Source organism: Saccharomyces paradoxus, chromosome VIII (assembly GCF_002079055.1).
Source record: "Saccharomyces paradoxus chromosome VIII, complete sequence".
NCBI classification, from domain to species: Eukaryota; Fungi; Ascomycota; class Saccharomycetes; order Saccharomycetales; family Saccharomycetaceae; genus Saccharomyces; species Saccharomyces paradoxus.
The window spans coordinates 111428-135084 of record NC_047494.1 but is presented as its reverse complement, the minus strand read 5'-3'; the positions used below and the strand labels follow the sequence as shown (position 1 = coordinate 135084).

General features: G+C 38.6%; 12 protein-coding genes and 3 non-coding genes across 15 annotated transcripts; 7 read left to right on the top strand and 8 right to left on the bottom strand.

Moving 5' to 3' along the window:
* The first annotated feature begins 452 nt into the window (after window positions 1-452).
* SPAR_Htrna6A lies at window positions 453-525 on the top strand. Its single transcript has one exon. It is a non-coding gene; the product is annotated as a tRNA-Ala (tRNA).
* A 220-nt stretch (window positions 526-745) lies between these two features.
* On the bottom strand, window positions 746-2815 carry SPAR_H00620 (proline--tRNA ligase; the record flags this gene model as incomplete). The annotated part of the gene is made up of 1 exon (XM_033910799.1): window positions 746-2815. The coding sequence occupies one exon, from the start codon at window positions 2813-2815 to the stop codon at window positions 746-748; it is 2070 nt and encodes a 689-aa protein (XP_033766690.1).
* Window positions 2816-3250: 435 nt separating this feature from the next.
* DED81 (asparagine--tRNA ligase DED81) lies at window positions 3251-4915 on the top strand (the record flags this gene model as incomplete). The annotated part of the gene is made up of 1 exon (XM_033910798.1): window positions 3251-4915. The coding sequence occupies one exon, from the start codon at window positions 3251-3253 to the stop codon at window positions 4913-4915; it is 1665 nt and encodes a 554-aa protein (XP_033766689.1).
* A 491-nt stretch (window positions 4916-5406) lies between these two features.
* ARG4 (argininosuccinate lyase ARG4) lies at window positions 5407-6798 on the top strand (the record flags this gene model as incomplete). The annotated part of the gene is made up of 1 exon (XM_033910797.1): window positions 5407-6798. One exon carries the CDS (start codon window positions 5407-5409, stop codon window positions 6796-6798), a length of 1392 nt encoding a protein of 463 aa, XP_033766688.1.
* A 213-nt stretch (window positions 6799-7011) lies between these two features.
* Window positions 7012-8169, bottom strand: YSC83 (Ysc83p; the record flags this gene model as incomplete). The annotated part of the gene is made up of 1 exon (XM_033910796.1): window positions 7012-8169. The coding sequence occupies one exon, from the start codon at window positions 8167-8169 to the stop codon at window positions 7012-7014; it is 1158 nt and encodes a 385-aa protein (XP_033766687.1).
* Window positions 8170-8556: 387 nt separating this feature from the next.
* On the top strand, window positions 8557-9981 carry YSC84 (Ysc84p; the record flags this gene model as incomplete). Its single annotated transcript, XM_033910795.1, has 1 exon — window positions 8557-9981. The coding sequence occupies one exon, from the start codon at window positions 8557-8559 to the stop codon at window positions 9979-9981; it is 1425 nt and encodes a 474-aa protein (XP_033766686.1).
* Window positions 9982-10328: 347 nt separating this feature from the next.
* MIP6 (Mip6p) lies at window positions 10329-12308 on the bottom strand (the record flags this gene model as incomplete). Its single annotated transcript, XM_033910794.1, has 1 exon — window positions 10329-12308. The coding sequence occupies one exon, from the start codon at window positions 12306-12308 to the stop codon at window positions 10329-10331; it is 1980 nt and encodes a 659-aa protein (XP_033766685.1).
* Window positions 12309-12474: 166 nt separating this feature from the next.
* On the bottom strand, window positions 12475-12546 carry SPAR_Htrna5Q. The gene has a single exon. It is a non-coding gene; the product is annotated as a tRNA-Gln (tRNA).
* A 1627-nt stretch (window positions 12547-14173) lies between these two features.
* Window positions 14174-14255, top strand: SPAR_Htrna4S. Its single transcript has one exon. It is a non-coding gene; the product is annotated as a tRNA-Ser (tRNA).
* Window positions 14256-14367: 112 nt separating this feature from the next.
* On the bottom strand, window positions 14368-15243 carry SPO13 (Spo13p; the record flags this gene model as incomplete). The annotated part of the gene is made up of 1 exon (XM_033910793.1): window positions 14368-15243. One exon carries the CDS (start codon window positions 15241-15243, stop codon window positions 14368-14370), a length of 876 nt encoding a protein of 291 aa, XP_033766684.1.
* Window positions 15244-15852: 609 nt separating this feature from the next.
* ARD1 (peptide alpha-N-acetyltransferase complex A subunit ARD1) lies at window positions 15853-16569 on the top strand (the record flags this gene model as incomplete). Its single annotated transcript, XM_033910792.1, has 1 exon — window positions 15853-16569. The coding sequence occupies one exon, from the start codon at window positions 15853-15855 to the stop codon at window positions 16567-16569; it is 717 nt and encodes a 238-aa protein (XP_033766683.1).
* A 285-nt stretch (window positions 16570-16854) lies between these two features.
* On the bottom strand, window positions 16855-17814 carry VPS29 (retromer subunit VPS29; the record flags this gene model as incomplete). The annotated part of the gene is made up of 2 exons (XM_033910791.1): window positions 16855-17649; window positions 17767-17814. 2 exons carry the CDS (start codon window positions 17812-17814, stop codon window positions 16855-16857), a joined length of 843 nt encoding a protein of 280 aa, XP_033766682.1.
* A 371-nt stretch (window positions 17815-18185) lies between these two features.
* On the bottom strand, window positions 18186-19526 carry DIA4 (putative serine--tRNA ligase DIA4; the record flags this gene model as incomplete). Its single annotated transcript, XM_033910790.1, has 1 exon — window positions 18186-19526. The coding sequence occupies one exon, from the start codon at window positions 19524-19526 to the stop codon at window positions 18186-18188; it is 1341 nt and encodes a 446-aa protein (XP_033766681.1).
* Window positions 19527-19804: 278 nt separating this feature from the next.
* RPL27A (60S ribosomal protein eL27) lies at window positions 19805-20778 on the bottom strand (the record flags this gene model as incomplete). Its single annotated transcript, XM_033910789.1, has 2 exons — window positions 19805-20184; window positions 20748-20778. 2 exons carry the CDS (start codon window positions 20776-20778, stop codon window positions 19805-19807), a joined length of 411 nt encoding a protein of 136 aa, XP_033766680.1.
* Window positions 20779-21612: 834 nt separating this feature from the next.
* On the top strand, window positions 21613-23184 carry TDA3 (Tda3p; the record flags this gene model as incomplete). Its single annotated transcript, XM_033910788.1, has 1 exon — window positions 21613-23184. One exon carries the CDS (start codon window positions 21613-21615, stop codon window positions 23182-23184), a length of 1572 nt encoding a protein of 523 aa, XP_033766679.1.
* Window positions 23185-23657: the final 473 nt, after the last annotated feature.

Genomic DNA, 23657 nt, shown 5'->3' with positions numbered 1-23657 from the left:
TTCTATGATATTTCTTGGTGAATTTTCCAAAGTCGTTTAAAAGAATAGAGATATCCTCAGTATTATTAGTCTTATGTTCAAAGACACAATCCGTAGGATATAATCTTTTGTTAGTGGAAATGTGTTGTACAGTAAGTTTCTTTAGCATCTTTAGGCATGTCCATAAAAATCCAGAAATTCTAATATCATCTATTTACTAGTATTCATGCTACTAGTACATCATCACATGTGGCGTAAGAAGATGACATAAGAATTATCGACGTCCTTTTGTGGATTCCTATATCCTCGAGGAGAACTTCTAGTATACTCTGTATACCTAGTATTATAGCATTATAGCCTTCAGCAACAATGGAATCCCAGCAATTATTCAATTATCCTGTTCTAATATTAATCCCTCTATTCCCGCTTTTCAGTATTAGAATTCATTAATTCAAAAATCTCAACAAGAATCTGGGCGTGTGGCGTAGTCGGTAGCGCGCTCCCTTAGCATGGGAGAGGTCTCCGGTTCGATTCCGGACTCGTCCAATTTTTTACATCTTACGATATAAGCATTAAAATATGCTGAACTGTGTACGAAAATGATGTATTGATGTATAGGCTGTGAGCACGGCAGAAATGTTTACAATGAAAAGCAAGGTCCATTCAACAGTGAGATATAATTTGGGACATGATGATATTTGATTTTTAGAAGATAAAAAGCACAAAATAAAAACTCTATACATGGAAATGATAGGCGGGAATGCAACTAATAAGAACGACCGAACATACAGTAATTGACGGCAATACGTTCACACTTGATACATTTTTGACCTTCATTCAATACAGGTTGATCGAATGGGATACATAGAGATTTGGCACCCATGCTTGGGGCCTTATCATCTTCCTCAAATTCTTCACCATCGTCTTTCTTGGCAGAAGATTCTTTGATGTCTTCTTCACATTCCATTACACCACACCATGGTGCCAAGATAACGTTCTTCTTGTTCAATGCTGGAACAAATCCACTCCATTCATTAACGATAACTCTGTGGGTGTCGAACAGCTCCTTAGCTTTTTTGAACAAATCACCTTGCATTTCTTCCAAGATTTCTGGAATACGAACTTCCAATTCGTCGAAGGAAACGACATATTTCTTGGAGTCATTTCTACGCACAACAACGACTTGGTTCTTTTCAATGTCCTTAGGGCCCAATTCAATACGGATTGGAATACCCTTCAGCTCGTATTGGGAAAATTTCCAACCTGGGGTGTAGTTGTCGTTATAGTCACCGAAGGATCTAATGCCAACCTTTTTCAAACGAGATTCCACACTTCTAGCGGTTTCATGAATGTGTTTACGCTGTTCATCAGAAGTCTTCTTGGTGATACCCACTGGAATAACAACGGATTGGAATTGGGATACTCTTGGAGGGATAACCAAACCCTTGTTATCGGAATGGATCATGACCATGACACCAATGACACGGGTAGATAAACCCCACGAATTTTGGTAAGCAAAGATCTTTGGATGATCGGAACCCAGTGGGTTTTCCACGGACAAGTTGAACATCTTAGAAAAGTTTTGGCCTAAGTGATGAGAGGTGGCACCTTGAATACCACGACCAGTTTGTGGGATATAGCCCTCACAAGTGGTGGTGAAATCACCACCAGCAAATTTTTCCTTTTCGGTTTTTCTACCTTTAACCACTGGAACAGCTAATAACTCTTCGTAAACCCCAGCGTAGAAGTCCAAGATTTGCAAAACTTCCTCTTCGGCATCCTTAGCAGTCAAATGAGCAGTATGGCCTTCTTGCCACAAGAATTCTCTGGTTCTCAAAAAAGGTTGAGGATGCTTGAATTCCCATCTGACGACAGAATTCCATTGGTTTAGTTTCAAAGGTAAATCTCTGTAAGACTGAACCCATTTGGCGTAGTAGGGGTACATAACAGTTTCAGAAGTTGGTCTAATAGCGATTGGTTCTTCCAATTCAGAGGAGCCAGCCCTAGTGACCCAGGCAACTTCTGGAGCGAAGCCTTCAACATGGTCCTTTTCCTTTTCCAACACACGCGAGGAGACAAACATTGGGAAGTAGGCGTTCTGTACACCAATGGCCTTAATCTTATCGTCGAACCATCTCTGGATGTTTTCCCAAATGGCATAAGAAGGAGGTCTTAGAATGTAACAACCAGAAACATCGTAGTAGTCCAACATTTCACCCTTGGTCAAGATTTGCTGGTACCAGCCTGGGAAATCCAAGGCCTTGTTCACGGTGATACCGATAAGTTTGGCGTCTTCCAAAGCCGCTGCTGCTGCTGCTGCTGCCGCAGTGCCTGCCTTAGAAGGTTGCTGCTTTTTCTGTTGTTTCTTGCCTTCTGTAGCGGCTTCCTTAGGCACTTCTTGGGAGAAATCAACCACTTTTTGATAACCTTCAAAATCGCTTAGAAATTTCAGCATGTCAGACTTCTTCATATAAGTACTGTCGTTTAACTGCAAGATGGTGTCACCGTCTACAGTACCCAACTCGTGGTCAATTAACAAGTGAAACTCAGACGTGGCGTTGGCCAGGTCCCCCAAGATGAAAGCTCTAGCAGATTCAGATTGGAAGGCTTGCTTGACCAAATCATCGCGAGCCAATCTTGGATCCTTGGTAGAAGTAGCGTTGGCAATCAGCGCAGAAGGGGTGGTAGTAGATTGCAAGGCCACCACAACGACAGGAACAGGGGTGGCAGACTTTGGAGTCTTCGGCTTGAAGACCAAAGACTTCACTGCAACGGCAGATTCAGCAGAAGGCTTTTCATTCACGCACAACTTGGCAAAGGCTTCCGAGACAGGCATATTTTTGTTTGTTCTTCTACTCTCTTACTTTAAAGCTATGTGTTTTTGTATAATGTGTCGAAGTACGAATGTACACCAACCTCTATATTCTCTTATAGGAAAGCTTTTCAGGCCGCCAGCAACTATCCTGACAAAAGTAACGTGCATACATTTTCCAATCGAGGGCAAGACACTCTGTGACTCAAGCATCGCTTATCCAATTTTTCATTTTTTTATCAAAGCCGTGGCGCGTCCTTCCAGCGGACGCAAAAAGTGAAAAATTTTCCATCGTGCGCAGTGACCAGGGCCCTGATAGTTCGACATTATGACTGATCGAACCATCAACGATCAAAAGGTATAAGAGGTTACGTTTGGGCCTAAAACTGTGGGTAGTATTAGTTGTTGTTGGGTCTCCACGCAAGCAGTAAGGTAATTCCGATCCTCATTTTTTCAAACATGTCATCTTTGTACATAAAGGAGGCTACCGGTGTGGACGAATTGACCACGGCCGGTTCACAAGATCATCCATTCAAAACCCCAGCATATGCTTTGTTTGCATCTCAACAGAAGAGCGATACCACCGAACCCAAGCTTTTTGTTTTTAAGACTGAAGACAACGAGTATCAAGAAATCAGTGCTTCTGCTTTGAAGAAGGCTCGTAAGGGCTGTGACGGTTTGAAGAAAAAGGCTGTCAAGCAAAAGGAACAGGAGTTGAAAAAACAACAAAAGGAGGCAGAAAATGCTGCCAAGCAATTGTCTGCTTTGAATATTACCATTAAGGAGGACGAATCATTGCCAGCTGCCATCAAGACCAGAATCTACGACTCTTATTCCAAGGTCGGACAAAGAGTTAAGGTTTCCGGTTGGATCCATAGATTACGTTCTAACAAAAAGGTTATTTTTATCGTCCTTAGAGATGGATCTGGTTTTATTCAATGTGTTTTGTCCGGTGACTTGGCCTTGGCTCAACAAACTTTGGACCTGACTTTGGAATCCACAGTTACTCTATACGGTACCATAGTTAAATTGCCTGAGGGTAAAACCGCGCCAGGTGGTGTTGAATTGAACGTCGATTACTACGAAGTTGTAGGTTTGGCCCCTGGTGGTGAAGACTCCTTTACCAACAAAATTGCGGAGGGTTCTGACCCCTCTTTGCTGTTGGATCAACGTCATTTGGCGTTGAGAGGAGATGCCTTATCTGCAGTCATGAAAGTCCGTGCTGCTCTATTAAAAAGTGTTAGACGTGTTTACGATGAAGAACATTTGACAGAAGTTACTCCACCATGCATGGTGCAAACTCAAGTCGAAGGTGGTTCCACTTTGTTCAAGATGAACTATTACGGCGAGGAAGCTTACTTGACCCAAAGTTCTCAATTATACTTGGAAACCTGTTTGGCTTCTCTAGGTGACGTTTATACCATCCAAGAATCCTTCAGAGCTGAAAAGTCCCATACAAGAAGACATTTGTCCGAATATACACATATCGAAGCTGAATTGGCGTTCTTGACTTTTGACGACCTACTACAACACATTGAAACTTTGATTGTCAAATCCGTCCAATACGTTTTGGAAGATCCAATTGCTGGCCCACTTGTGAAACAATTGAATCCAAACTTCAAAGCTCCAAAGGCTCCATTCATGAGATTAGAGTACAAGGATGCCATTACCTGGTTGAAGGAACACGACATCAAGAACGAAGAGGGCGAAGAATTTAAATTCGGTGATGATATCGCAGAAGCTGCTGAAAGAAAGATGACTGACACCATCGGCGTCCCAATCTTTTTGACAAGATTCCCAGTGGAAATCAAGTCTTTCTATATGAAGCGTTGTTCTGACGATCCTCGCGTCACTGAATCCGTCGACGTTTTGATGCCAAACGTTGGTGAAATCACTGGTGGTTCCATGAGAATCGACGACATGAACGAGCTTATGGCAGGTTTTAAGCGTGAGGGTATTGATACAGACGCCTACTACTGGTTCATTGACCAAAGAAAATACGGTACCTGCCCACACGGTGGTTACGGTATCGGTACTGAACGTATTTTGGCCTGGTTGTGTGACAGATTCACTGTCAGAGACTGTTCCTTGTATCCTCGTTTCAGCGGAAGATGTAAGCCATAATCTTTTGTCGCCGAACAATACGTGGGCGTTCACATACATAGAATATTTATATCGATTAATATTTACGTTCCTTCCTTTTTCTAATTATTCATTGGTTCATTCAAGAATTGACGTTGCAACAATAAACGGTTTCCACAGACAGTTATTTGTTTTGCACTTTTAAACTGTCTGTTAAAGACAACCAAATAATGTCCGTCTCTCAATGCCCCATCATTTCAGGCCTAACGCGGTTTTCTTCATGTTTATCTCCTTTTTCTTGTGGTCTGCAATGGTTACTCATTTACAGAATCCCGATGATCATGATTAGTAGATGAATGACTCACTTTTTGGATAACCTGGCGGAAATTGGAACATGTGAAAAAAAAAAGGATTATAAAAACGTTAGCGAAACAGAGAGTTTTAAGATAAGACTGTTCTTCTTCAGCTAGAAGAGAGTATACGCAATTGAAGAACTCAAGAGCAGATAGCTATATAATAAGAATAAAGCAAGCATGTCAGATGGTACTCAAAAACTATGGGGTGGGAGATTCACTGGTGAAACCGATCCTTTGATGCACCTTTACAATGCCTCTCTTCCGTATGATTACAAGATGTACAAGGCAGATTTGGAGGGAACCAAGGTATACACCGCGGGCTTACAGAAGTTGGGTCTCCTAACGGATGCAGAATTGGCCAAGATCCATGAAGGTTTAGCTGAAATCCAAAAAGAATGGGATGCTGACAAATTTGTCCGTCATCCAAACGATGAGGATATCCATACTGCGAATGAAAGACGTCTCGGTGAAATAATTGGCCGTGAGATTGCTGGTAAAGTCCATACCGGCAGATCCCGTAACGATCAAGTTGTTACCGATTTGAGAATATACTGTCGTGACGTTGTCAATGACACGCTCTTTCCAGCTCTAAAGGGCTTGGTTGATGTTCTAATTAAAAGGGCCGAGGGCGAAATAGATATTTTGATGCCAGGCTACACGCATTTACAAAGGGCGCAACCTATTAGATGGTCTCATTGGTTGAGCTCTTACGCAACGTACTTCACGGAAGATTACAAAAGACTGGGCCAAATACTGCATAGATTGAATCAATCACCACTGGGTGCAGGCGCTCTTGCTGGTCATCCTTACGGTATCGATAGGGAATTTTTGGCTGAAGGTCTAGGTTTCAATAGTGTTATTGGTAACTCTTTAGTTGCTGTTTCTGATAGGGATTTCATCGTGGAGTTGATGTTTTGGGGAACCTTATTTATGAACCATATTTCCCGTTTTGCGGAAGATTTGATTATATATTGTACGGCTGAATTTGGTTTCATACAGCTAAGCGACGCTTATTCAACAGGTTCTTCTTTAATGCCTCAGAAGAAGAATGCAGACTCTTTAGAGTTATTGAGAGGTAAATCCGGTAGAGTATTTGGTGATCTAACAGGATTCTTGATGAGTTTGAAGGGTATCCCATCTACCTACGATAAAGACATGCAAGAAGACAAAGAACCACTGTTTGATTGCTTGACAACTGTAGAACACTCTATGCTGATTGCCACAGGTGTTATTTCTACCTTAACTGTAAATAAGGATAAGATGGAAGCTGCTCTAACGATGGATATGCTGGCTACCGACTTGGCAGACTACTTGGTCAGAAAGGGTGTTCCATTCAGAGAGACCCATCACATTTCTGGCGAGTGTGTTGCTACTGCTGAAAACCTAGGTCTAAGTGGCATCGATAAATTAACTCTGGAACAATATCAAAAGATTGATTCAAGATTTGCAGAAGATCTTTTTGAAACTTTTAATTTTGAGCAAAGCGTTGAAAGGAGAAATGCTACTGGTGGAACTGCTAAGTCTGCTGTATTGAAACAATTGAATAACTTGAAATCCCAACTAAATTAATAGACGGTGACCTTATGCACTAGCACTTCATCAGGTATGGCACTTCTAGCACATCATTAATTTTCTCTTCAAAAACAGTTATAAGTGTTTCAATATTGTTATTATTATTATTATTATTATTATTATTACTATATCTCTGAGATTGTGTTATTTATATATATATATATATATATATATATATGTAGATAAGCAATTGGTATTTAATCAAGGATATTATTTGGATGATTTGGAAGATGACTGGGGAAGAATCGAAATAATGCTGTTATATGCCTTGGTTAAGTTTTTTTTTAAACGCTTGAGGGAAAAACGTGTACGATGGTTATATATAAGTGAAGCAAATGGCCATGAGATTAAATAACTAAAACGACCGCAATGATACACACTATTGCAACCTCCCCAAGTCGTTAGCCAACTCAACAGTTGCCTTAGTTTATACCCATTTGCACTCATTATCAATTTGTAGACTGGGTAATGTAGAGCTTCGTGGATATCTGAACCGGCCATCGTCAAAAATTTATAATTGGATGGCTGTGATCCAATCTGCAAGATACCAAGCTTGATCATGGAAACATTTAACCTCCGATAATTCTTGAAAATTCTAAATAGTGAATCGATGATGCTGGACATTATAATTTCAGTACTATGATGGACTAGGTTCAGCTCCGCTGTCAAAGATGGATTGAACATAATTAGTTGGGTATTTCTCTTCAAATGGGGAATAATTGTTAATAATGCTTGATGATACACCAATATACTTGAATGAATTTCAGATTCCAATGAGTCACACGAAATTGCTCCAGATGGATGATATGATAACCTAGGCATAAACAATATTGATGCTAGCCTTGGCACATCAAGAAAAAAGGCTTCAAAGTCTTCTTCGCAGGTAGGATCAATGTAATATACAAAATCCTGATCTTCTTCGTGCTTCTTATAAACGTCTGCATTTTCAGTACAAATGTATACCGTGAAACGTCTACGATATAAATCCATCACTTGATTCCTTATGATAGGATCATTCATATCACCCAATATCAACACCACTTGGGATTCCGCTTCAGGTAAATAAGGTGGTAGTTTGAAAAAAGTCCGATATCCAAGGTATAAGCATAAGGATGTGGCGGAAATCCCCAAGCCCAATTTCCAATGATCCTGGAACCCGATCCTCAACGTTTTGTACGCTTTAAATTTGTTACTATTGCTTTCCTGTAGTCGAGGAGTCTCTTTATTGGACATCTTTTCAGATATGGATTCAATTGATTTTTCGACATGGTTCTTGATCTCATCACCTAAAACAGCACTTTTCGAGACGAGCCAATATCCAGCATCAAATATCTGATCTACTATGTCTTTACCGCCAGACCACGTCATGTTTATTAGTCCTTTTCAGAGCTCAATATTTTCAGTTGTCTGTTCTATATTTCGTGTTTGCATGCCACTTTCTATAATTTTACATGCTCCGACGGTGACCGAATACGGCCTGAAGGGAATTAAAGTTGACCGCCCCTCCCCCCCTAACTAGACCCTGTTCTGAACATTATATAAGACAAAACTATCTTATACTCTACAGTAAAAATTGTCAATACGAGTGCTAATACCAAATCCAAAAATGGGTATCAATAATCCAATTCCTCGAAGCTTAAAAAGCGAGACCAAGTATGTTCATTTATTTGCTTCTTGCTGGTCTTCTACAAATTTAATGGATGCAGGTAAAAAGACCGAAATAGTTCTCTGGTCTGTGTCTATTGTTGATAGGACATGTGTTGCCAAAAGCAATGTACTAACAATTATATGATTGATTCATTCGATTATTTTAACCACAGGAAGGCTGCGAAAGTTCTAAGAAGTTTTGTTAAACCAAATCAAGTATTTGGAGCAGATCAAGTCATCCCACCATATGTGCTAAAAAGAGCCAAAGGCCTAGCCATTATCACGGTTTTGAAGGCTGGTTTCTTATTTTCAGGGAGGGCAGGATCTGGCGTAATTGTGGCTAGGCTAAAAGATGGTACATGGTCTGCTCCCTCTGCTATAGCTATGGCAGGTGCTGGTGCAGGTGGTATGGTCGGTATTGAATTGACTGATTTCGTCTTTATTTTAAATTCTGAAGACGCAGTGAAGTCTTTTTCTGAATTTGGTACAATTACTCTAGGTGGCAATGTGTCAGTTTCCGCAGGCCCTCTTGGAAGAAGTGCAGAAGCTGCAGCTTCTGCGTCTACTGGTGGTGTTTCAGCAGTTTTTGCTTATTCCAAAAGTAAAGGTTTATTTGCCGGTGTGTCTGTGGAAGGTTCAGCTATCTTGGAAAGAAGAGAAGCTAATCGAAAATTCTACGGCGATAACTGTACATCGAAAATGATTTTATCAGGTAGAGTAAAAGTTCCACCAGCAGCAGACCCCCTACTCCGTATTTTAGAATCAAGAGCATTTAACTTCACACGCCATGACCATGGTGATAATGTTAGTGATGATGATTTTTATGGTGAAGATCAATACAGCGATAACACCAGTCATTATTACGATGACATTCCAGATTCCTTTGATTCTACCGATGAGTCCTCAACACGTCCGAACACAAGATCATCAAGAAGAAGAGGAATGTCACTAGGATCACGCAGTCGTTATGATGATTATGATGACGATGATTACGGACGCAGCCGCGGATATGACGACTTTGATAGCGGAGATGAGGATTACGACAACGGAAGATCTCCAAATAGAAATAGCAGCCGCAATAGAGGCCCGCAGATAGATAGGGGTACTAAGCCGCGTGCCAATACTCGATGGGAAGATGATTTGTATGATAGGGATACTGGATACTCCCGCCCTACCCATCATTCCGGCAGGGATTATGATTATACCCGAGGAGATAGGCGTAGTAATGGTAGGCAAAGAGGTTATAGCCTTGGTCACGGTCCGACCCACCCCAGCCATATTAGCAATGTCGATGACTTATCACATAAAATGTCAAAAACAGGGTTAGGCAATGAATCTTCAAGCACAAAGTCTGCAACGCCAACAGCCATTGCTCTCTATAATTTTGCGGGAGAACAACCAGGCGACTTAACTTTTAAGAAAGGTGACGTTATTACTATCTTAAAGAAATCAGATTCTCAAAACGATTGGTGGACGGGAAGAGCCAACGGCAATGAAGGAATATTCCCTGCAAATTATGTTAGAGTCTCTTAGCCCAATTTCTGCCATATTATCTGTCCCTATATATAGAATTCTTTTCAGAGAAGAGGAGTTGAACATGGGTTCCCATTAAGCTATGTTTACGAAATGTTTGTATTTATATAATTACTTAGAAAGCTTTCGAGTATCACTTCTGTTAGTACTCATTATCAAGCAGAATTTTTTGGAACTGGAGAACACGCCTTTAAATTAAAAAAAAAAATCGAAACTAACTCCTCTCTGAATAGCTCTAAGTAGATTAAGATAGCAAAGAAAACAATATTCCATTTTTATAAAAAATACGTATATTTGTACTGGAATTGTACATTGATAAACTTTTCTTTCTCTTTTTTAAAAGGGGTTCAAACTGGAAATCCAAGGCTTTCGGCAGCCCTGATGATTTGTTTTTGTAGAATTTTTTGTGATTCTGGTGAAGTATTTGTGATTAATAAAAAGTGCGATAGCCTTTCAGAGTCATGCTCCCAAAATACGTCAAAAATAAACTCGGAAATGCTGCGTATATTCTCTCCTTTATTTAAACCAGAAATATTTATATGTTGTAAATTTCTGTTTATGATTTTCTTTAAGGACTCCAGTATTTCCGCGTTCTCTTGTTTAGTTCTCTTAGGTGGATGTATTTTTTCTTTAACATTATTTGTGATTAAATTAAATGCTGGATGAGGTTTCATCGGTGTTGCTACGAGAGAGTTTATGTTCGTGCAGGAGTTTGAATATGACGAGAATGGGGAAACTACCTGTTGAAACTGTGACGTTAAGCCCTTCTGATAAGCTGGTAACCCTTGTGTGTGAAAACGCATCATGGAACTAATGTTAATTAAATTACTACAATTATCATTGTTATTATCATCGTCATAGTCTATCTCACTTAGCATATTATCATTATTTTTTGTCCATGATGCCTCAACCAAGCTACTCCCAATTAATCTCCTATCCAAAATATTAAATAATCTCTCAGCGTCACCGCGGGAAAAACACTCAACATATCCAGAAAATGTCCAATTTAATGAATTATAGTTTGTGATCTTAATTTCATTAAATTTTATTCTTTTTTGTAGACATAGCTGGGAAATAAACTCCTTATTACAGTTGAAGCTTAAGTTTCTTAGATAAATCTTTATTTTCCTGTTAGTTCCAATTTTATTATGGACAGGCTTATCTTTAGCAGGACCAACCCAAATGGTGTGGCCTTTGAAGGCTGTTTTATTCAGACATTTCTGTGCCTTCTTAGATTCTTCTTCATTTTTATATGTGACAAAAGCTTTATGCGGCGTGTTCACTTGCTTTTCAGAGATGAATACAGACTTAACGGGGCCAATAGTGCTGAAGAAATCTAGTACCTCTTCTTGTGTTGTGTCGGAGGGTAAATTTTTGACTAAGACTGTCTTTGAGCGAGTATTATCTGGTAAGTTGCTGCCAGCCAATAGTTCGTCTTCGATAACAATGTCGGAGCCAATCATTCTTTTTCTTTTGGTAAATTCTGGTCTATTCCTTACTTCTTTATCAAAATGTAATCCACATATAATTTTATTTCCAAAGAACTCTTGGTTATTATATTTTTTGATTACATTTCTAGCAGAAGTATCGTTATCGAAATAAACAAATCCAATGTTTTTTCTTCTTTCCAAAAGGCACGAGAGTACATTTCCGTACTCGATCATTATTAGATAAAATGATCTTGTGGTCAGTTGGGGATTTTCCAGTGGCAAGTTAGAGAAAAAAACATTTGTTCCGATGTTTTTCCTAAATAATGTATTTTTCATAGATGGCATTATTTTAACTTCCTGACCAAATAAAACTGTATAATTAAATCCTTTCCTTGCAGCTTCTGCTTCGGTTTTATTTTTGAAGTTTAAATAGCCATAACCCAATGATTTCTTGGTAAGAAAATCACGGCATATTTTGGCAGATTCAAAAGATTGGTACCTTCTGAATGTTTTCTTTAGCATTTCTTCAGTAACGGTAGATTTCAGGTTTCCTACAAATAGACTACTCGTCTTTGAAGTTTTCGTGATTTTTTTTTGTACGCTTTCCTTTGCAACAGTTTTTTCAGGTACTTGTTCTTGCTCTTTCTTTTCCAGGGTTGCAATTTTGTAATCAAATTTTTTGGAGTTATTTTTATCTTCGACTTCAAAACCCTTTAATTTCACATCCTCAACCTTATAGACAGTTCCTTGCGTGCGTTCTAGTGCTTGGGTTGACATCATTTTAAAGTTTTTTTGCCTCCCATCTTTATCTTTTGGGCATGTTTTAGATATTGATCTCAGATTTTGCTTGCTATTCAAAGAGATGTTATTCAATACATTACCATGAGAATTCGGCATCTTTTTTGAAGGAATTTTTTGTACTTCTGCTTTTATTGATTTGAATATTTCATTATGTTAAATATGTTTTAGGTGCTAAATATGCCATAAAAATAAAACTTTATGGAAAAGAAGCCGCCATTACGCACGGAATTTGTGACACAAGTCCCTGTGTTTTTGGCAAAAAAGGTCCTACCCGGATTCGAACCGGGGTTGTCCGGATCAAAACCGAAAGTGATAACCACTACACTATAGGACCGGAACTTCTTGTTGGGGTTCATTCTAACGATGGAATATGTCATCACTCTTAGGTACATCATCATCATAAACGTTTAACTGAAACTGTTGGAACGGGTGGTTATTATTTGTTAGCTTGAGTTGCCATAGTAACAGCCTGAAGTTTACATTGTATACTAATGTACACCTCGTATACGTTCTGAGAAGTTAGTGAATATTGAGATAATTGTTGGGATTCCATTGTTCATAAAGGCTATAATATTATGTATACAGGATATACTAAAAGTTCCCTCCAGAATATAGGAATCCAGAAAAGGGAATCAATAGTTTTACACAATAATATTCTTATTTCTTCTTTCGTTTTATATTCTGCAGTTCATATCCTATTACATTATTAATCTTTGCATTTCAGCTTCCATTATATTTGAGGACTGTTCCCATCATTTATGTCGTCTTCTATCACCATATATGATAATATGCTAGTAATATGAATACCAGTCGATAGATGATAGTTGATTCTTATTCCAACACGTTCACGTATGATTGTACCTAATTGTAGAATATGAAATATTATACGAGCAATTCAGACAGTACCACAGTCAAATTTGTTGGAATGAAATTCTAATATCATCTATTTAGTATTATATTATAATATGCGGTGTAAGAGGATGGCATAAAGATTGAGAAACAGTCATTCAATCTAATGGAAGCTGAAATGCAAGGATTGATAATGTAATAGGATAATGAATGACAACATACAAAACGAAAGAAGAAATAATATTATTATTATGTAGAATTATCGATTCCCTTTTGTGAATTCCTATATCCTCGAGGAGAACTTCTAGTATATTCTATATACCTAATATTATAGCCTTTAGTAACAATGGAATCCCAACAATTATCTAATTATTCACCCAGTTCTCAGAATTCAAGAACTACTAACTGAACATTGATCTGGTAGTTATATATATGAGTAATATGAATCGTCAGATTAAACATATTGTAATTACCTGACCTATTATTATTGGCCACTTTTAAGATGAACCTATCGAGCGTGCGTTTTATTTACCTCTCTTATATAGTACAAGGAGACAACACCCACTCTTTATTAATACTAATTATTGATTATCAAGGGAAACTTTTGAGATAAGAATTCACTAATTCTCAATTTAGTTTATAACTTCCTGTTGAAGGTAGTGTTGATTTTTTGTAACCATACATAATAGATAAATCGTCGTTGAATATATATATTTTATGTTTAGTAATACTTCGTCGCATACATATAGAAAAGAAGTAAAAATACCTAATTTAATGAATTGCACATCACTTTCACTGCGATAAAAGGGCTACCTACTCAGCTTAATTCAAGATGCTCAATTAGTGACAAAGCACAAAACTGAAGGAGAAAGCTCTTGTTGAGAATTAACTGAATTATGGGATAATCATTGGAGTTCCATCGTTGCTATAGGCTATAATATTAGGTATTCAGAATATACTAATATGAACACTAGTTAATAGATGATAGTTGATCCTTATTACAACAATAATCAGTCTTGACAACAAGTTCCTTCTCTAATACCGTATATTAGGATTTTCTAGACACCCTAGTATGAGTGTGATACATAACACTAGAATATTATGTAATACGAGGCAACTTGGCCGAGTGGTTAAGGCGAAAGATTAGAAATCTTTTGGGCTTTGCCCGCGCAGGTTCGAGTCCTGCAGTTGTCGTCATTATTTTTTTTCTTTTTGAAAAGAAAACAGTGTGCGAAATTTCCCAATCAGTATCGATGAGTTTTTTATGAAGTAGACTAACATTTTACAGAAGAAGAATAATCTAATTTTAGTCAAGAGAAGACTTACTATTATTATAAGTGGCATTTTGTCCACTAGACTCATAACCAGAACAATCAACATCCAATGTATTTGAAAGTCTCTTTTTGCTTGGCTTCGGTGCTATCCTCGGTGTCTCTTGACCAACAAAATCCCCGTTATTGGAAATCGAGACCGGATATATTGGAAGATATTGGTAATTTTGTTCTTTGTCTAAACTTTTCGTCTGGTGGGGCAATCTTGCTTTCTTAAATAATGGCGAATCATATACGTTAACATTCGGATAAAGCAATTCTGGCCGTTGAATGGGAACGGCATAGTTTAAATTTGGATTATAACTTGGTGTGAGAAATATTGGGTTCCCGGTAAAATTTTGATACGGGGTAAAGTTATACATGGGGGAAGGGGCAATATAGTAAGGAACTGGAAACATGGGTGGTTCTCTTTCTACGTTTATTTGGGAGGACTGCGAAAGAACCGGTGTCGAAGTAGATTTCGGAGGTTGCTCGATATCCTCAAAACTCAATGAATTATCAAATGAGGGGGGCTCTATTGCCTGTCTTTCGTTCTTCAATGTATGGCTCGATTTATTTTTTAAATATCGAACATCTGAAATCTTTGAACGCTTTTGAGCGTCACTTACAAAGTTTAAGCCTGGATGCTGGCTCTCTAATCTCAAATCAACGTGTTTGGAATTAAATATATTCTCTGATTCTATGTTTTTCGTTTTTCTGATCTCCTTATTTTTAATATCTTTTCCAATCTTAGAAGGAAGTGGAGAAACCCGCAGGTTTGGCGTTTTCTCCTGAAGAGGTTTTTGAACTTTTCTTTTAGAGTGTGTCGGTGACCCTAATTCAAGTGGCCTAAAGCGTTTCCTGGGTGCCATAATTATTTTCAGCTTAGCTTTAGCCTGTTTTCTGTCTTCTTATCGTGCCAATGGTCTGTTTGAACATTTTAATAATTCTTCTTTTTGTCGGCGGCTATTTCCCAATATATTCCTAATTAAGCAGCTTCCGTGCAAAAGTACTAACTACATGGAAGCAGACTGAAGCAGTAAAGTAAAGAAGGTAAACATAACCGGAAATAAATCAAGAAAGACTTGCATATATTCTATAATCAAATATTAAATGTGTAGATGTTGTGTGTCATGATTCTGAATTTATTAAGAAAACGCTATGGTAACGAATATACTATACAGTGCTTTCCGTCGGGTGATAGAATATCTAAGACATACATAGTCTATGTTTTCATGAGACTCCCAGGGAAAATATCTACTTTCAAAGCACTTTAGCAGTATTACTACCAGTCCTAATTTGTATTTACTATATATCTGGGCTCAATCCTCACTTTTTCGCGCCAATTAGTTTTTTTTTTGAACAGAAAAAAACCACTGTTTGAAAAGTTCTAAACCTTTTTGGTCAGCAACAAGTAGCTGTCAATGGAGAAGGAAACCTGAATACATACGAACCAAGCCTCATATAAAACTTCTTCAATCATGCCAATCAACATTCGCAGAGCGACAATCAATGACATCATATGTATGCAAAATGCCAACCTTCATAACCTGCCCGAAAATTATATGATGAAATATTATATGTATCATATTCTCTCGTGGCCAGAGGCTTCGTTTGTTGCTACTACTACTACTCTGGACTGTGAAGATACTAATGATCAGGATGATAGTGATAAATTGGAATTGACCTTGGATGGGACCAGCGATGGCAGAACAATCAAGTTGGATCCAACATACTTGGCTCCGGGCGAAAAATTAGTAGGATACGTTCTCGTGAAGATGAATGACGACCCGGACCAACAAAACGAGCCACCAAATGGTCATATTACTTCTTTAAGTGTCATGAGAACCTATAGAAGGATGGGAATTGCTGAAAACTTAATGAGACAAGCTCTATTTGCATTGAGAGAAGTGCATCAAGCGGAATATGTTTCTTTGCATGTGAGACAATCTAATAGAGCGGCTTTGCATTTGTATAGGGATACATTGGCCTTCGAAGTGTTGAGTATTGAGAAAAGCTACTATCAGGATGGTGAAGATGCATACGCTATGAAAAAAGTTTTAAAATTAGACGAGTTACAGATAAGTAATTTCACCCATCGCCGTTTGAAGGAAAATGAGGAAAAACTAGAAGACGATCTAGAAAGCGATCTGCTAGAGGACATCATTAAACAAGGCGTAAATGATATCATTGTATAATTAAACCAATCTATATAGGACACAGTATATTTTCATCCAGACTTCTTCGTAAGCTTTGGTAGCTCTTTTTGAGCATGGCTCTAAGTGTTGCAGTGCTAACTCTGTAGAATTGTGTGAGCATAAATAGTAAGGAAACTATGAATGCAGACGCTCTTTTTACTATGCGTAATATCCGATGGATAGGATACTCTTGATCATGTTCATCTATCTTGTCTGTAAAGAAAAAAATTCACGAATCCGCGTAATATCGAGAGATCACAGGAACACATAAATAGCAATGCTACCCTACTCTTTCTCATAAACCACTTTATCGACTTTTACTTCTCCGTCGACGTACAGATAGATGTATAACGTACAGATATTGCCTTGAATATCTAAGAGACAAAAACTTGGTGAATTAGATCCATTTACGTCCAAATCTGATATATTAACCTCGTCTTCTTTAAACTGGTTTTCTGGCTTTACGTCACTCTCACTATCGCGCTCTTCAGCTGTACCCTTTTTAGCCATGTCAGAACCAGGTTGTTCTTTTTCTGTTGATCCACTCTTGGCACCATCATCCTCCGGCTCATTCTCCTTAGTGGGTTTTTCCACCTCTGCTGTCACAGCTTCATCGCTATCTTCAACATCAAAGACAATTGGCCAATCCGTATTAAAAGCTCCCGTACAGCTGCCTGGATTAACGAAAAACTTCCCCTCCAAGGTATAAGCTTCAACGTTATGAGTACCACCCCATAATAAAATGTCTACATCCAACTGGCGTGCTAATGCTAATAAGGATAAGGGGTCATTTTTGGGCACTACAGTATAACCGCTACAACAACCAATTTTCAAAGCACCTTGCCTTATTATACTATTCATGGGAATTTCTTCCATTGGTCTAATGCTATCCGACGCTCTATCCTTCTTTGTACTTGGCAAGTGCCCATTATCAAACTCTCCTCTTACGATTGTTACATTATTGGATATCTGGTTGACAAACTTCAAAAAGTCATAAGACTTTGTACTATTACCTAATAAAGCCACCTGAGATATTTTGTCAGGAACGCTTAGTAATTTTTTGAATTTTAGAGGTAAATCCTACATGCAATTGAACTCATTTTTCAATTTGTTAGTATTAATGTTAAAGAGAGTAGGCGCAATGGTCATTTATAGAATTCACTACAATTAAGTAGAGAGGGAGAAAAAAAAACATACAGTCGCTCTATCAGGAATGTGTGCATCACTCAATGCTAACAACAACATAATTTACCGGATTATTCTTTGACCTTTTCGCTATCAGTTCGAGATATTATTTGCAGGAAATGCTAAAACAGTTTTGTATTTTTATGATCTTTATCTCGCCACACGGAAAAATAGAACTGACAAGTTTTATGGAAATTCAAAGGAATATACTTAAACAGGCGATATGTAGTTACGATAAAACATTATTCTCTGTAGACAACTATTTCAAATCAAGTTCTTTTTACTCCCAAGAAAAAATGCATTGAATAAAAAATTATCGTGTAATTTCATTCATACAGAACATACTTCGGTAGGCTAAGTTGAACATTTCGCCTAACACAATGCTACTGCTATTATAAGATTACATATTTACAAGGTTTATTTCTTACTTATTAAATGTATCGTTGGCCATTCATAAACTCCCTCAAACATTCAGGAACAGATATCTTACCGGTGCTAGGGTCATAGAAATTTTCTACAAGTGCTACCATCATTCTTGGGATGGCCATTGCTGTACCATTTAGCGTATGCACATATTTCAGCTTTCCTGTGCTATCGTCCTTGTACTTTGTATTTAATCTTCTACTTTGGAAATCAGTACAATTGGAGGCACTACTTATCTCACCAAAATTTCCCCTTCCTGGCATCCAAGCTTCAATGTCGTATTTCTTGAAGGCTGGATTACCGAGATCGTTTGAAGGCATGTTTAGTACTTTTGCCGGTAGTCCTAATTCCTTGACCACAGAAATTTGGAATTGCTTTATCTCCTCAAGGATTTTTGCACTGATTTCTGGCTTGCTCCAGCAAAATAATTCAACTTTCGTAAACTCATGAACACGGTATAGACCTTTCGTATCCCTTCCCCTGGCTCCCGCCTCAGCTCTGTAACATCTACTAACTCCAACGAGCTTCTTAGAACATTCTGCCGAGTTTAAATCCAGGACCTTGTTTGCGCCTAGACCTGCCATGGATATCTCTGCGGTAGCAACCAATCCTAAGTTGGTGTCTTGAAGAGTGTAAATTTGCCTTTCGTTATTCATATCTCTTGGGTTGAACCCACATGCATCTATTAACTCCTTTTTCGTAATGCTTGGTGGTGTGCAGCTTGCAAAACCATTTTCGTTTGCCTTTTTCAACGCATATGCTACCAAAGCTTGTTCGAGACGTGCTCCGTCATTCAATAGATAGTACCATGACATTCCTGCAATGTTCGAGGCAGTCTGTAGGTCTAGCATATTCTTTTTAAGCATGATACCAACATGCGCCTGAGCCTCTGAAGTTTTATATGCTTCTAAAGGGTTTATCCATTGTTCAATCTGTGGGGCTCCTAACGGGACCGTAGGATCCAAGATATTTGGAAGTGATTTACAAGTCTCTGAGATTTTATTTTTCAACTCCAATAATTTGCTATCTTGATCTTGATATTGTTCTTTGAGGGCCTTCAAGGCAGCCGAGTATTCGGCAATCTCTGTTCTATCTTTCTTAATTCGAGCTTCGATTGATTTCCTCTGTATCTGAATATCCGCAATAGCTTTATCAATCTCTTTTATATTTTGATACTGTTCACTCAGCAATTTTAAGCTTCGTATGATACTATCAGCTTTTATCAGCTCTCTATTCTGGATAGATTTTTCATACTGGGGTATCATCTCTATTATTCTTTTTACATCAAATTGAGGTTTCTTCAAGAAGAATGAGCAATTTGACATTGAAAATAAACGCCTTATAATCATTGCTGTTTAAAATATTGTCTTGCTTAGTCTCTTCTGTTAAGCGCGCTAAAAGTCTCTTAGTTTAATTCTTTCATTACTTACTATCCTTCCCTTTTATCGCGTTGCCTTTCGTTGTCTCTAAAAATACCAACAAACAATTTTTGAAGAAAAACCCATTTGCGTATACTTATATGTAGATATATTTTATTAATATTTAATCATTGTTTACATACATTAAATATACATATGTTGATATTACTAATAATTTTTAATTTTTGGTTGACCATAATGCAATTCTCTTAAAATCTCAACTTAGAGAAGAACCATTGGTTCTTACCAGCTTGGTGTCTTTCTTCGAAAGCCTTCTTGACGACCTTCTTAGCTTCTTCACGTTGGGAAGGTTGTTCGAAAGTTTCAGTAGAAACAACGGATTTGAAAGCTTCGACATCTAAAGTGTATCTGGTTGGCAATAAATGGTTGTAGTTGACGACCTTGATGAAAGGCTTGATCTTGGTTCTCTTAGCAACCTTCTTGGCACCGTGCTTCTTGGTGACCTTTAATGGGTATCTTTCAATACCGGCAACCAAAGCGTGACCAAATGGATGAGACTTGGAACCTTCATCATGTGGTTTAACGATAACAACCTTCTTACCGGCGTAACGACCACGGACAACGACAGCTGAGTTAAAAAGGGAAAGAAAATAAATAGTTAGTAATGGTGAACCCTTCATGTATTTAGTGAATTCTCTTTATGCTCTTCGATACTAGGGGGAGAAAAAAATATTATAACCTCATGCCTTCCCACAGACCACAGCGAGGGCAGCAGTAAATGAAAGTTCTCGATAGTTGCAAGTATCTGCCTATGGCCTTGGCGAAGATACCGCGGGAACCTTTACCATTTATTGCTAGCTACTTGTGCTTTTTCTCCTTTTAAATTGCAACTTTTTGATAATCCTTCGGCTGCCTCGTCTAAGCTTAGTGAATATGGATCCCTCGTTAATATCACTCCTAAATCATCCATCTTTCATCCAATCATTTTATCAATAAGCCATCTCTCAAATCTAAATGCTTTCACTACAATATCTAATCTCTCCATACTCTCTCTTTCCCACCCTCATATGAAGATACAATACTCGAATTCAAACTTAAATTGGACAAAATCAACTGCTAATAACTTGGATTTCTAATACCACAGTTGCACGGTTTATTCGTTGACGTCCAGAAACTGAAAATGATACGTACCAACTTTACCAGCTTTCAAGAACTTAGCCATTTTTTTCTTTGGTTATGCTTTTGTTTTAACACGTTGAGACTAGCTAAGAAATTGTACGAATCTAATATATCTTCAATTTCACCTCCAAACTACAGCAGTATGTTTTACATGAGCGAGCACTTTCCCTAGTGAAAAGAATTTCAGGAAACCTTCCTTCGGGCAAATCTCTGTAGCGAGAGCGTAGGCGGAGCTCCGCTGGAAAGGCCTTGTCTCAGACAGTTCCCTCGTGATGGGAGAGCTGAGCCAATCACTCACATTGGCTTGGAGCGAACCTTCTCTCCATGGCCTTGATTTCCACCTCAGGACTCCGCCTGGAATGCTACTATCGGCTTTTTTTCTCAAAGAGACCCAGGACTCATAAGGTGAAAAAAAATATTGCAGGAGCCACAGCAAAATGTAAAGATGTAGGTGTACGGCTGCAAAAACGTCTTCCGGAGCGGTCTCCATTTTTCCGTGAAAAAATATTGATTGAACGTATAATATGAGCCCGGTTCCGTCCGAGTCCCCTTAGCAGGAATTGTGAAAGCCAATTTATCAATACATATAGCCTTACTGCTTTTATGCGTCTATCCCCTATGTGCATGAAGTTGCGTATGAATGAAAAAAGCACGACATAGAAGCGACACTATATTCATAACCTGGCGTACGTACTAAGACAAGTTTTTTGATCTTTTTTTTTCTATTGTTAAATCAAGACTTAAAAAAAAAAAAACAGCCAACCAATAATTCTATCTAACAGTGCGAATCACTCAGCAAGAGACTTTCGTGCTCCCTAATACACCGTTTAAGTATCAATAACATTTTAGCGAAGCAGCAAAGGAGTAGAATTCATAAATGGGTGAAGATTTTATGCACCCACCGTTTCAAACGTACCCTTCAAAGAACAGTGAAGGGAAAAAACATATTGTCATTGTAGGTGGCGGTATCATTGGTTGCTGTACCGCGTACTATTTGACCCAGCATCCAAGTTTCAGCCCTTCGACCCACCATATTACCATCATCGAATCAAGGCGTATTGCTGGAGGGGCTTCTGGTAAAGCAGGTGGCTTACTTGCATCTTGGGCCTTCCCTCACCAGATTGTACCTTTAAGTTTCCAGCTACATCAGGAATTGAGTGATCAATATGACGGAGAGAACAACTGGGATTACAGAAGATTAACGACCGTATCCTTAGAAGCTGACGTCCGCGAGGAAGTCATTGAAAACTACGAGAAACTGAGCAAAAAGGCATATAATCTGAATGTCCCGCCCCCAAAGAAGAGACCGGGTTACGTATCCAGTAAGTTTAACATTGGGGATTCCAATTCGTCTTTGAGCTCTTCGGGCTCTTCTTTAAAGAACGACACGGCCAGTAACGAAGAAGAAGGATCCGAAGTTCATGTTTCTAGCTCGGTACCCAGCTTACATTCTCTAACAAATGAGCGCATGAGGAGCCACACAAATAGCGCATCTGATCTCGATTCTGTAAGCCCTGCAGAGCAACTTAGAGAGACCAATATTCATAATCCTTTGCCGACTGACTTGAATTGGATAAGGAGAGAATTGGTTAATGATTGGTCATCACTAGGTGGCACTGATACCACAGCACAGCTTCATCCCTATAAATTCACCCATTTCATCTTATCGAAGGCAATGGAAACGGGGGCCGTCGATCTGCTATTGGGGAAGGTAGTTGGGGTAAAGTGTGACGAGATGGATTGTGTTCATTCCCTTAAATATCTTCCATCTGTCGTCAAGAATCGCAGAAATAGCAGAGGTCATGCAGAAAATTCAGATATCAAGCTGGGCACAATCTTCAATGATGAGAACGCAAAGCCTATTGAGATCAATGACATCCAGCAGATTGTTTTGAGTATGGGGCCTTGGACTTCCAAAATTCTAAAAGATTGTCCAATCTCTGGATTAAGAGCTCACTCTGTTACCATCAAGCCTAGCGAAAAGACAGTTTCACCATATGCTATTCTTGCTGAACTAAAAGTCAATGACCGTGAATTTTTCTCCCCTGAAATGTATGCAAGAAAAGATGAAGTTTATGTGTGCGGCGAAGGCGACACTTTGGTCAATATACCTGAAAGTTCGGACGATGTGGAGGTGGTTTCAGAGAAGTGTGATGAATTGTACCATTACGTATCCAAATTATCGCCAACTCTATCAAAGGGCCATCTTTTGCGGAAACAAGCCTGCTTTTTACCAGTGTTAAACGTTCCTACAAGTTCAGGTCCTTTGATTGGTGAGACAAATGTCAAAGATCTTTATATCGCAAGTGGACACTCTTGCTGGGGTATTAACAATGCACCGGCAACAGGAAAATTAATGGCCGAAATTCTCCTTGATGGCGAAGCAACCTCTGCGGAAATCTCAAGTCTGGATCCAAAGTTATATTTTGATGCTACCATACTCCCTTAACCAAGCCAAGGAATAATAAGGTCAAAAAAAGTACATGCACAAATCTGTACATATAAGAGCTTATTTATTTATATATTTAATTCTTCTGAGGCCATTTTTAATGTGTATATATTTAACGAATACCTAAATCCATATTTCTTTCTCTCTCTCTCTCTCTCTCTCTCTCTCCCCTTGGCATCTATACTATTTGCCCTCAGCATACCACTGTTTGCACGTGTAGTGCTACACTTGAGGTTGAGTTGATTACTAATTCCTATTAGCTTTGTTGGCGCGACCTTAAACCTGGACCAATAACACAGGCCGAACATTACCTTCGCAAAAAAAAGTAGGGATGTGCCGAAAAATTTCCGCGACCGTGGTAAACAACCCCTGATGGAGAAACTATAGCATGTATATAAGACTGTCGCATCCTTGAAATATATAAGCCAGTACATCGTTTGTTTTTTTTCCTGAAGTAACAAAAGCCCAATCGA